Source organism: Nerophis lumbriciformis, linkage group LG01, assembly GCF_033978685.3.
Source record: "Nerophis lumbriciformis linkage group LG01, RoL_Nlum_v2.1, whole genome shotgun sequence".
Lineage (NCBI taxonomy): Eukaryota > Metazoa > Chordata > Actinopteri > Syngnathiformes > Syngnathidae > Nerophis > Nerophis lumbriciformis.
This window is the reverse complement of record NC_084548.2, coordinates 6,140,431-6,152,500: the sequence shown is the minus strand read 5'-3', so window position 1 is coordinate 6,152,500 and position 12,070 is coordinate 6,140,431. Positions and strand designations below refer to the sequence as shown.

The window sequence follows — 12,070 nt, the reverse complement described above, 5'->3', positions numbered from 1 at the left end:
CAACCTTATTTGATAGTAAAATCATACATTATATGTGAACTTATACCTTTTTTTCTCACATTATTTTGCCTTAATGTTGTTAGAATTATATATTTTTTATTTTACTCTCTGGCTCTTTTTTCCTAAAATATTTGTTTTAATCACATTTGTACGGAGCCCCTAAAGGGACGTGGGGGGGAAAAAATGTTTATAATTTTTATTTTTTATTTTTTTAAGACATGTATCTAGTGCGCACGAGAAACTTTTTATAAAGTTATAAAAAAAATTAAAAAATATTATTTTATTTTTTTAGACATGTATCTCGTGTGCTAAATAAACTATCTTGTGCGCATGAGATATATGTCTAAAAAAAAAAAAATGATAACATTTTTTTTATAACTTTATAAAAAGTTTCTCGTGCGCACAAGATACATGTCTAAAAAAATGTTTAATTTTTATTTTTTATTTTTTTAAGACGTATCTAGTGCGCACGAGAAACTATCTCGTACGCACTAGAAACTTTTTATAAAGTTATAAAAAAAATAAATTTTATTTTATTTTTTTAGACATGTATCGCGTGCGCTAAATAAACTATCTTGTGCGCATGAGATATATGTCTAAAAAAAATGATAACGTTTTTTTTATAACTTTATAAAAAGTTTCTCGTGCGCACAAGATACATGTCTAAAAAAATGTTTATAATTTTTATTTTTTATTTTTTATTTTTTTAAGACATGTATCTAGTGCGCACGAGAAACTATCTCGTACGCACTAGAAACTTTTTATAAAGTTATAAAAAAAAATAAAAAAAATGTTATTTTATTTTTTTAGACATGTATCGCGTGCGCTAAATAAACTATCTTGTGCGCATGAGATATATGTCTAAAACAAAAATGATAACATTTTTTTTATAACTTTATAAAAAGTTTCTCGTGCGCACAAGATACATGTCTAAAAAAATGTTTATAATTTTTATTTTTCATTTTTTATTTTTTTAAGACATGTATCTAGTGCGCACGAGAAACTATCTCGTACGCACTAGAAACTTTTTATAAAGTTATAAAAAATTTTTAAAAATGTTATTTTATTTTTTTAGACATGTATCGCGTGCGCTAAATAAACTATCTTGTGCGCATGAGATATATGTCTAAAAAAAAAAATGATAACATTTTTTTTATAACTTTATAAAAAGTTTCTCGTGCGCACTAGATACATGTCTAAAAAAATGTTTATAATTTTTATTTTTTATTTTTCATTTTTTTAAGACATGTATCTAGTGCGCACGAGAAACTATCTCGTACGCACTAGAAACTTTTTATAAAGTTATAAAAAAAATAAAAAAAATGTTATTTTATTTTTTTAGACATGTATCGCGTGCGCTAAATAAACTATCTTGTGCGCATGAGATATATGTCTAAAAAAAAAATGATAACATTTTTTTTATAACTTTATAAAAAGTTTCTCGTGCGCACAAGATACATGTCTAAAAAAATGTTTAATTTTTATTTTTTATCTTTTTAAGACGTATCTAGTGCGCACGAGAAACTATCTCGTACGCACTAGAAACTTTTTATAAAGTTATAAAAAAAAAAAAAATGTATTTTATTTTTTTAGACATGTATCGCGTGCGCTAAATAAACTATCTTGTGCGCATGAGATATATGTCTAAAAAAAATTATAACATTTTTTTTATAACTTTATAAAAAGTTTCTCGTGCGCACAAGATACATGTCTAAAAAAATGTTTATAATTTTTATTTTTTATTTTTTATTTTTTTAAGACATGTATCTAGTGCGCACGAGAAACTATCTCGTACGCACTAGAAACTTTTTATAAAGTTATAAAAAAAAATTAAAAAATGTTATTTTATTTTTTTAGACATGTATCGCGTGCGCTAAATAAACTATCTTGTGCGCATGAGATATATGTCTAAAAAAAATGATAAAATTTTTTTTCATAACTTTATAAAAAGTTTCTCGTGCGCACAAGATACATGTCTAAAATTTTTTTTATAATTTTTATTTTTTATTTTTCATTTTTTATTTTTTTAAGACATGTATCTAGTGCGCACGAGAAACTATCTCGTGCGCACTAGAAACTTTTTATAAAGTTATAAAAATAAAAAATAAATGTTATTTTATTTTTTTAGACATGTATCGCGTGCGCTAAATAAACTATCTTGTGCGCATGAGATATATGTCTAAAAAAAAAAATGATAACATTTTTTTTATAACTTTATAAAAAGTTTCTCGTGCGCACAAGATACATGTCTAAAAAAATGTTTAATTTTTATTTTTTATTTTTTTAAGACGTATCTAGTGCGCACGAGAAACTATCTCGTACGCACTAGAAACTTTTTATAAAGTTATAAAAAAAAATTGAAAAATGTTATTTTATTTTTTTAGACATGTATCGCGTGCGCTAAATAAACTATCTTGTGCGCATGAGATATATGTCTAAAAAAAAAAATTATAACATTTTTTTTATAACTTTATAAAAAGATACATGTATAAAAAAAAGATACATGTATAAAAAAATAATAACAAAATTTCCCCCATGTCCTTTTAGGAGCTCCGTACATTTGTACTCCCACATTCAAATACATATTGTTTTGATTTAGGGCTATATAAATAAAGATTGATTGATTGATTGATTGATTGTAATACCACAACTTAATTGTTGTATTTTCTAACTAAAACTAAAACTGTATTATGCGATATTTTTCTTTCTTTTTTTTTTCTTAATAGGACAACTTAATTAAAAAAAAAAAAAACGTGAATTTATTTATTTCTCACAACTCCAGTGTTATTTGTTTCCAGTGTGGCCTTAATACTCCTGTAGAATGCTCATGCTTTTAAACATGCAAAAGATATGTTCCGCTCATTGTTATATTAGTAAAGGAGGAAAAAAAACGAGGCCTATATGTCAAGGTGTGCCTCCATGCTTTTTTTTTTCCACTGGTATTTTTATTTGTATTTTTTTTACAATATGTGACTTAAGAGATGTTAGCATTGACATTGCAGTGTGTAATAGTAGCATGCAGTAATAAGACAAACTCATGATGATGACGACATTCCCTTTCATATGTGACACATGGCCTACAAGGCAAAACTCAGGGCTTTGCAGCGTCACAAATGGGCTAACTCAGGTTTGCCTTTGAAAGATTTCATAAGTCAACAGTTGCTTTTTGCTTGGACCTCCTTCAAGCTGTGCAAGAGCCTCCAATGCCCTTACGTCTTGCGGAGAAGTCACGTGGCCTCCTCTGGTTTAAACTGTGAATCTCCCAGCAAAGTTATGGAAACTCACTCTTATCTGCACACATTAAAGAGTCCGAGATGGTTTTACATGCGTTACGTGCCCCATTCTGTTGACTTTTAGTGGAAACATCGACGTGGAATACTTTTGTTTTGTACGTCATTGAAAATGTCTTATCGATTTTAAGCGTCAAAGTGTATAAGTGGTTAAAAAAAATGAAAGTATGATGACAATAAAAGATGGAGTGATGAATTTTAAAGTTGTGTTGCGTACTTTTTCATGTAATGTGTTGAAGAATAATCTAACATGTCCATCAAGTCAATTTAAGGCATACTTGCCAACCCTCCCGAATTTTCCGGGAGACTCCCGAAATTCAGCGCCTCTCCCAAAAACCTCCCGGGACAAATATTCTCCCGAAAATCTCCTGATTTTCAGCTGGAGCTGGAGGCCACGCCACCTCCAGCTCCATGCGGACCTGAGTGAGGACAGCCTTTTCTTTATGACAACAGGGGTGACAAGAACTAAATCATCCAGACTAGAGATAAATTGTCTTACCTAAAAATAAATATATTTATTAATTAAAATAAATAAATAAATGTTTACTATATTTTGCTAAAAACATCAAAATTAATTGTATATTTATTTGTATTTTTTCTGACTCCTTATTAAATCCAGCCATAGAATTATACATTAAAATAAACATATTTGAAATCATTAATTTTAAATGATCATAATAATTCATTTAAAACGACCATATTTAATTATTAAAATAATTGCTTGTTTATCAACAACTTTAGCATTTTATTCATTACATTTGTAAGCTCTCAGAAGCCAAGTTATGTTATATTCCTTAAGATTTATTTATGCAATTTTGAAGTATCAATTATCTAAACACAGTTTTGTTTGCATACTTTCAGAATATATATATATATATATATATATATATATATATATATATATATATATATATATATATATATATATATATATATATATATATATATGTATATATATATATATTTATATATATATATATATATATATATATATATATATATATATATATATATATATATATATATATATATATGTATATGTGTATGTATTTATATGTATATGTATGTATATGTATGTATATATATATGTATGAAATACGTGACTTGGTGAATTCTAGCTGTAAATATACTCCTCCCCTCTTAACCACGCCCCCGTCCCGACCACTCCCCCCACCTCCCGAAATCGGAGGTCTCAAGGTTGGCAAGTATGATTTAAGGGAAAACATGTATGCTGTTGCCCCAGCTGCTCCGATTCTCCGGCTGATTTCCTTCTTTATCTTTCCCTCACTCGTGAACAAGACCCCGAGATATTTAAAGGGGAACATTATCACAATTTCAGAAGGGTTAAAACCATTAAAAATCAGTTCCCAGTGGCTTATTTTATTTTTCCAAGTTTTTTTCAAGATTTTACCCATCACGCAATATCCCTAAAAAAAGCTTCAAAGTGCCTGATTTTAACCATCGTTATATACACCCGTCCATTTTCCTGTGACGTCACATAGTGATGCCGACACAAACAAACATGGCGGAAAGAACAGCAAGCTATAGCGACATTAGCTCGGATTCAAACTCGGATTTCAGCGGCTTAAGCGATTCAACAGATTACGCATGTACTGAAACGGATGGTTGTAGTGTGGAGGCAGGTAGCGAAAACGAAATTGAAGAAGAAACTGAAGCTATTGAGCCATATCGGTTTGAACCGTATGCAAGCGAAAACGACGAAAATGACACGATATCCAGCGACACGGGAGAAAGCGAGGACGAATTTGGCGATCGCCTTCTAACCAACGATTGGTATGTGTTTGTTTGGCATTAAAGGAAACTAACAACTATGAACTAGGTTTACAGCATATGAAATACATTTGGCAACAACATGCACTTTGAGAGTGCAGCCAGCCCAATTTTCATCAATTAATATATTCTGTAGACATACCCTCATCCGCTCTCTTTTCCTGGGGGTCTGGCGGCAGATTTCTTTGACTTTATCGTTGGAAATGCATCTGCTTTGAGTGTCGCAGGATATCCACACATTCTTGCCATCTCTGTCGTAGCAAAGCTTTCGTCGGTAAAGTGTGCGGAACAAACGTCCAATTTCTTGCCACTTTCGCATCTTTGGGCCACTGGTGCAACTTGAATCCGTCCCTGTTCGTGTTGTTACACCCTCCGACAACACACCGACGAGGCATGATGTCTCCAAGGGACGGAAAACAGTCGAAAAAACGGAAAATAACAGAGCTGATTTGACTCGGTGTTTGTAATGTGTTTGAGAAAATGGCGGATTGCTTCCCGATGTGACGTCCGAGAGCGAATAATAGAAAGGCGTTTAATTCGCCAAAATCACCCATTTAGAGTTCGGAAATCGGTTAAAAAAATATATGGTCTTTTTTCTGCAACATCAAGGTATATATTGACGCTTACATAGGTCTGGTGATAATGTTCCCCTTTAAACTCCTCCAACTGGGACAGAGTCTCGTTCTCTACCTGGACTGTACAAACCATCGGTTTCCTGATGAGAACCATGCCCTCAGATTTGGAGATGCTGATCCTCATTCCAGCCGTTGAACACCCGGCTGCGAACCGATCCAGTGAGAGCTGAAGGTCACGAACCGAAGGTGCCATCCGGACCACATCATCTGCAAAGAACAGTGACGCAACCTTTAGCCCGCCGAGACGTATACCCTTTCCGCCATGGCCACGACTCTGCCTAGACATCCTGTCCATGAAAAATCACAAACAGGATAGGTGACAGAGCGCAGCCCTGGCGGAGACCAACCCCCACTGGAAACGGATCCGACTTACATTCAAGCACCCGGACACAACTCTCGCTTTGGTTGTCCAGAGATTGGATGGCCCTCAGTAGGGTTCCCCTCACTCCGTACTCCCTCAGCACCTCCCACAAGATCTCCCGTGGGACCCGGTCATACGCCTTCTCCAAATCCACAAAGCACATGTAGACTGGATAGGCATACTCCCAGGCCTTCTCCAGGATTCCCGCAAGAGTAAAAAGCTGGTCAGTTGTTCCACGACCAGGACGGAATCCACATTGGTCCTCTTGAATCTGAGGTTCGACTATCGGCCGGACCCTCCTTTCCAGTACCTTGGCGTAAACTTTCCCAGGGAGGCTGAGTAGTGTGATACACCTGTAATCAGCACACACCCTCTGGTACCCCTTTTTGAATAGGGGAACCATCACCCTAGTCTGCCACTCCCTCTGCACTGTCGCAGACTTCCACGCAATGTTGAAAAGGCGTATCAACCAAGCCAGCCCCTCAACACCCAGAGCCTTCACTGTTGTGACGAAATGACAGCTGTGCCAGAAGGAAAAACTCTCGGTCTACCGAGCTATCTACATTCCAACTCTCACCTATGGTCATGAAGTGTGGGTCATGACCGAAAGAATAAGATCGCGGATACAAGTCACAACACCAGAGGGAGTTCCACAAACCACGTTAAACCCAGATTCCGATCTAAGAAAAGGTCTAAACTCATTCTCCTTCTGTGCCACATCAATATGGAATGCACTCCCAACAGGTGTAAAAGAAAGGTCATCTCTATCCTCCTTCAAAACCGCACTAAGAGAACACCTCCAGGCAACTTCAACCCTTGACTAAGACCCTCCCCTCCACATCCCACCTCCCCGGATTGTAAATAATCAAATGTAAATAATCAAATGTATTTCTAATGTATTTCTAATGTATATACATGTTCTTATGCTATCTGAACTCACTATGTTCTCTGATTGCTGTACATATCCTACCAAGTCAGACCTACACTGTTTCAATGCCCATTTCTCTGATGATGCAATTGTTGATGACAAACAAGGATGTGGCGAGGGTCACCACTTTGTCAACAAATTTGTGAGTAAATTGTTGAACAGTTTAAGAAAAACCTTTCTCAACCAGCTATTGCAAGGAATTTAGGGATTTCACCATCTACGGTCCGTAATATCATCAAAGGGTTCAGAGAATCTGGAGAAATCACTGCACGTAAGCAGCTAAGCCCGTGACCTTCGATCCCTCAGGCTGTACTGCATCAACAAGCGACATCAGTGTGTAAAGGATATCACCACATGGGCTCAGGAACACTTCAGAAACCCACTGTCAGTAACTACAGTTGGTCGCTACATCTGTAAGTGCAAGTTAAAACTCTCCTATGCAAGGCGAAAACCGTTTATCAACAACACCCAGAATCGCCGTTGGCTTCGCTGGGCCTGAGCTCATCTAAGATGGACTGATACAAAGTGGAAAAGTGTTCTGTGGTCTGACGAGTCCACATTTCAAATTGTTTTTGGAAACTGTGGACGTCGTGTCCTCCGGACCAAAGAGGAAAAGAACCATCCGGATTGTTATAGGCGCAAAGTGGAAAAGCCAGCATCTGTGATGGTATGGGGGTGTATTAGTGCCCAAGACATGGGTAACTTACACATCTGTGAAGGCGCCATTAATGCTGAAAGGTACATACAGGTTTTGGAGCAACATATGTTGCCATCCAAGCAACGTTACCATGGACGCCCCTGCTTATTTCTGCAAGACAATGCCAAGCCACGTGTTACATCAACGTGGCTTCATAGTAAAAGAGTGCGGGTACTAGACTGGCCTGCCTGTAATCCAGACCTGTCTCCCATTGAAAATGTGTGGCGCATTATGAAGCCTAAAATACCACAACGGAGACCCCCGGACTGTTGAACAATTTAAGCTGTATATCAAGCAAGAATGGGAAAGAATTCCACCTGAGAAGCTTCAAAAATGTGTCTCCTCAGTTCCCAAACGTTTACCGAGTGTTGTCAAAAGGAAAGGCCATGTAACACAGTGGTGAACATGCCCTTTCCCAACTACTTTGGCACGTGTTGCAGCCATGAAATTCTAAGTTAATTATTATTTCCAAAAAAAAAATCAAGTTTATGAGTTTGAACATCAAATATATTGTCTTTGTAGTGCATTCAATTGAATATGGGTTGGAAGGGATTTGCAAATCATTGTATTCCGTTTATATTTACATCTAACACATATTCCCAACTCATATGGAAACAGTGTTTGTATGATGATAGTATATATTTGTACCATGAATTGATTACGTGGACCCCGACTTAAACAAGTTGAAATTTTTGTTCGGGTGTTACCATTTAGTGGTCAATTGTACGGAATATGTACTTCACTGTGCAATCTACTAATAAAAGTTTCAATCAATCAATCAAAAACAAGTGAGAAGTGTGGCGTCGTCCCAATTACGAGCTTTTACTAAGCACCTGAAGGCAACATCCCTTCTCCCCGGCAAGCATTGCGCGGTCGCCATTTTTCTTGTTGTGTTGAGTAAAGTCTCGCGCGCTGGAACTTTCTGGAACTTTCTGCCTTCGTTTTTCTGTATACAGTCATTAATCGTGCATTTTTGGCTAATTGCCCCATTTAACTTTGTGTTGGTGTCATTTTACTAAAAAAAAAAAAAGCAGCAAACATGGCTCAATACAAAGGAGCTGCCAGCGAGGCGGGCAGAGCCATGCAACTGATGAAAAAACGAGAAAAGGAGAGAGAGCAACTCGAACAACTCAAACAGAAGATTGCAGAGGTTTGTAATATCCTAACCTTTACACGTCATTAAGGTGCTGTCTGGAGTGTTTACCTTGTAATGTGAGGCCTTCCGTAGGTTAACAACAAGCAATCTGAGTCCGTCTAATCAAGAGCAACAAATATAGTTTATGAAATTAACATAATTATGTGACAAGACGTCGCTGTCGTTCATATGTAGTAATAACTTCACGTCTTCCATTTTGTGGGCTTATACTGCAACTACAGTGTTTTCCTATTTATATCATCGCGAGACTTCCAACGAGATCTTACCGTCTCGTGTGCTCAGAACCATAGACATCTTATAAGGCAGGGGTGTCAAACTCAAATACAGAGTGGGCCAAAATGTAAAAGTGAACAAAGCCGCGGGCCAAGGTTGAACAAATTAACCTTTTAATAGGGACCCAAACAAGTTTTGCATTAAATATTGAACAAGCAAGGCTTATATAACGTTATAGCATACTTGCCAACCTTGAGACCTCCAATTTCGGGAGGTGGGGGGTGGGGCGTGCTTGGGGCGGGGGCGTGGTTAAGAGGGGAGGAGTATATTTACAGCTAGAATTCACCAAGTCAAGTATTTCATATATATATATATATATATATATATATATATATATGTATGTGTGGGGAAAAAAAATCACAAGACTACTTCATCTCTACAGGCCTGTCTCATGAGGGGGTTCCCTCAATCATCATCCTGATGATGGGGTTCCCTCAATCATCAGGATGATGATTGAGGGAACCCCCTCATGAAACAGGCCTGTAGAGATGAAGTAGTCTTGTGATTTTTTTCCCCACACATACATATATTGCGCTCTACTACGGTATCGAGCACTATTTTTTGGATAACCTTATTAAGACATATATATATATATCCCCGCGACCCCGAAGGGAATAAGCGGTAGAAAATGGATGGATGGATGTATATATATATATATATATATATATATATATATTTATATACATATATATATATATATATATATATATATATATATATATAAGAAATAATTGACTTTCAGTGAATTCTAGCTATATATATATATATATATATATATATATATATATATATATATATATATATATATATATATATATATATATTAGAGATGCGCGGATAGGCAATTATTTCATCCGCAACCGCATCAGAAAGTCGTCAACCATCCGCAATCCACCCGATCTAACATTTGATCAGAACCGCATCCGCCCGTACCCGCCCGTTGTTATATATCTAATATAGACGATGCAAGGCATTAGTGAGGTTATAAAGCTTTTGCCTGTTAAAGAAAGGAGACTGATCCAATGCAGCACAGACATTCGCGTGCCACGCTGTCACGACCCAGCGCACACCAGTGCGCAATCATATGGGAGCCGCGCTGAGCGCACCTCCAAGCGCATCTCGCTGCCGGCGACGGCCGGGTATATGGGCCCGACGCTCCAGCGCCATCCATTTTCAGGGCTAGTTGATTCGGCAGGTGGGTTGTTACACACTCCTAGCGGGTTCCAACTTCCATGGCCACCGTCCAGCTGCTGTCTATATCAACCAGGGTGAGCCCCACCCCTTTCGTGAGCGCACTGCGCGCGGAGTGACCCCTGTTACGCGCCCCCGGCAACAGGGGTGGCGGGCAGGTAAGCTGCGCGGGCGGAGCGTGCGGAGTGACCCCTGTTACGAGCCCCGGCCACGGGGGTGGCGGGCAGGTAAGCTGCTTACCTGCTGCGCGTGATGCGGCCGCGGCAAAGGCGGACGAGGCGGGGTGTCGGTGCAGTGGGCGCGGTGGTGACCCTGGACGTGCGTCGGGCCCTTCTCGCGGATCGCCTCAGCTACGGCTCCCGGTGGGGCCCTCTCGGGGGAAGGGGCCTCGGTCCCGGACCCCGGCGAGCGGTCCCTTCTCCGCCCGGAAAAGTGTCCATCTCTCTTTTTTTTCTTCTTCTGTTGTGGCATATGCAGCAGGTGCCTGCTCGTTTTTTCGTATGTGGGTAACAACATTTAACTATGTATATATATTTCCGAATTGGTTTAACTGCCACCCGCCTGAATCTATTTAAAATCTAATTTTTTTTTTATTTCAACCACCCGACCCGACCCGCGGATAAAATCTAATTTTTTAAAATTTCATCCGCCCGATCCGCGGATAATCCGCGGACTCCGCGGTTGTGCCCGCAAACCGCGCATCTCTAATATATATATATTTATATATATATATATATATAAAAGAAATACTTGAATTTCAGTGTTCATTTATTTACACATATACACACACATAACACTCATCTACTCATTGTTGAGTTAAGGGTTGAATTATCCATCCTTGTTCTATTCTCTGTCACTATCTTTCTAACCATGCTGAACACCCTCTCTGATTATGCATTGATGTGTGGCACGCACAAAAGTGCTTTCATCAAATGCACTAGATGGCAGTATTGTCCTGTTTTTAAGAGTGTCACAACATTGCTGTTTACGGCAGACGGACTGCTTTACTGTAGACGTTCTTTATATTGTGGGAAAGCGGACTCAGGTCCGCATGGAGCTGGAGAGGGCGTGGCCTCCAGCTCCGCCTGAATTTCGGGAGATTTTCGGGAGAAAATTTGTCCCGGGAGGTTTTCGGGAGAGGCGCTGAATTTCGGGAGTCTCCCGGAAAATCCGGGAGGGTTGGCAAGTATGCGTTATAGTGACATGCAAAATCCAGTTTCAAATCATAATAATAATAATTAAAAAATATCAATGGCATATCAAATACAATTTAAATAAAAATTGAATGCCTCTTTTCTATTTGCAGCCTTCTGAGGTACATATCAACATTAACTTTTTCCACAGGCTAATACATTTGAAAATAAAATAATGAATAAACCAACCATTCAGGACTTTAAACTGCTCAGTTTGCAACACACTGATCTAATCTGATGTGCCCAAGCCAGATACCTGCCATCTTTTCTTGGATGCTAGTTCATTAATGTCGGGGCTCAGGCTTTGAGCTGAGGCAACCCTCATTATCGAACGAAGGTGTTCATCAGTCATTATATCTCGTATTCCACAGTCTTGGGGGCGTGCCTTACAGGCACTGCTTTTAACGTCCTCTACGAGCTTACGTCACGTCCGCTTTTCATCCCTTCTAACAACGTACCTGCCCAGTCACAAGATATGAGCGGCTTCTTTACGCACACATACGAGAATGCAACGCATACTTCATCAACAGCGATACAGTTTACACTGAGAGTGGC

At 38.1% G+C, this 12,070-nt stretch overlaps 1 protein-coding gene across 1 annotated transcript in view; it reads left to right on the top strand.

Moving 5' to 3' along the window:
• The first annotated feature begins 8,536 nt into the window (after window positions 1-8,536).
• Window positions 8,537-12,070, top strand: part of fam50a (family with sequence similarity 50 member A) — a 36,929-nt gene continuing 33,395 nt past the window's right edge. Inside the window, exon 1 of the mRNA XM_061974086.1 lies at window positions 8,537-8,852. Coding sequence (XP_061830070.1) covers window positions 8,742-8,852 — 111 coding nt within the window. The 5' untranslated portion in view covers window positions 8,537-8,741. The remainder of the gene's footprint in view (window positions 8,853-12,070) is intronic.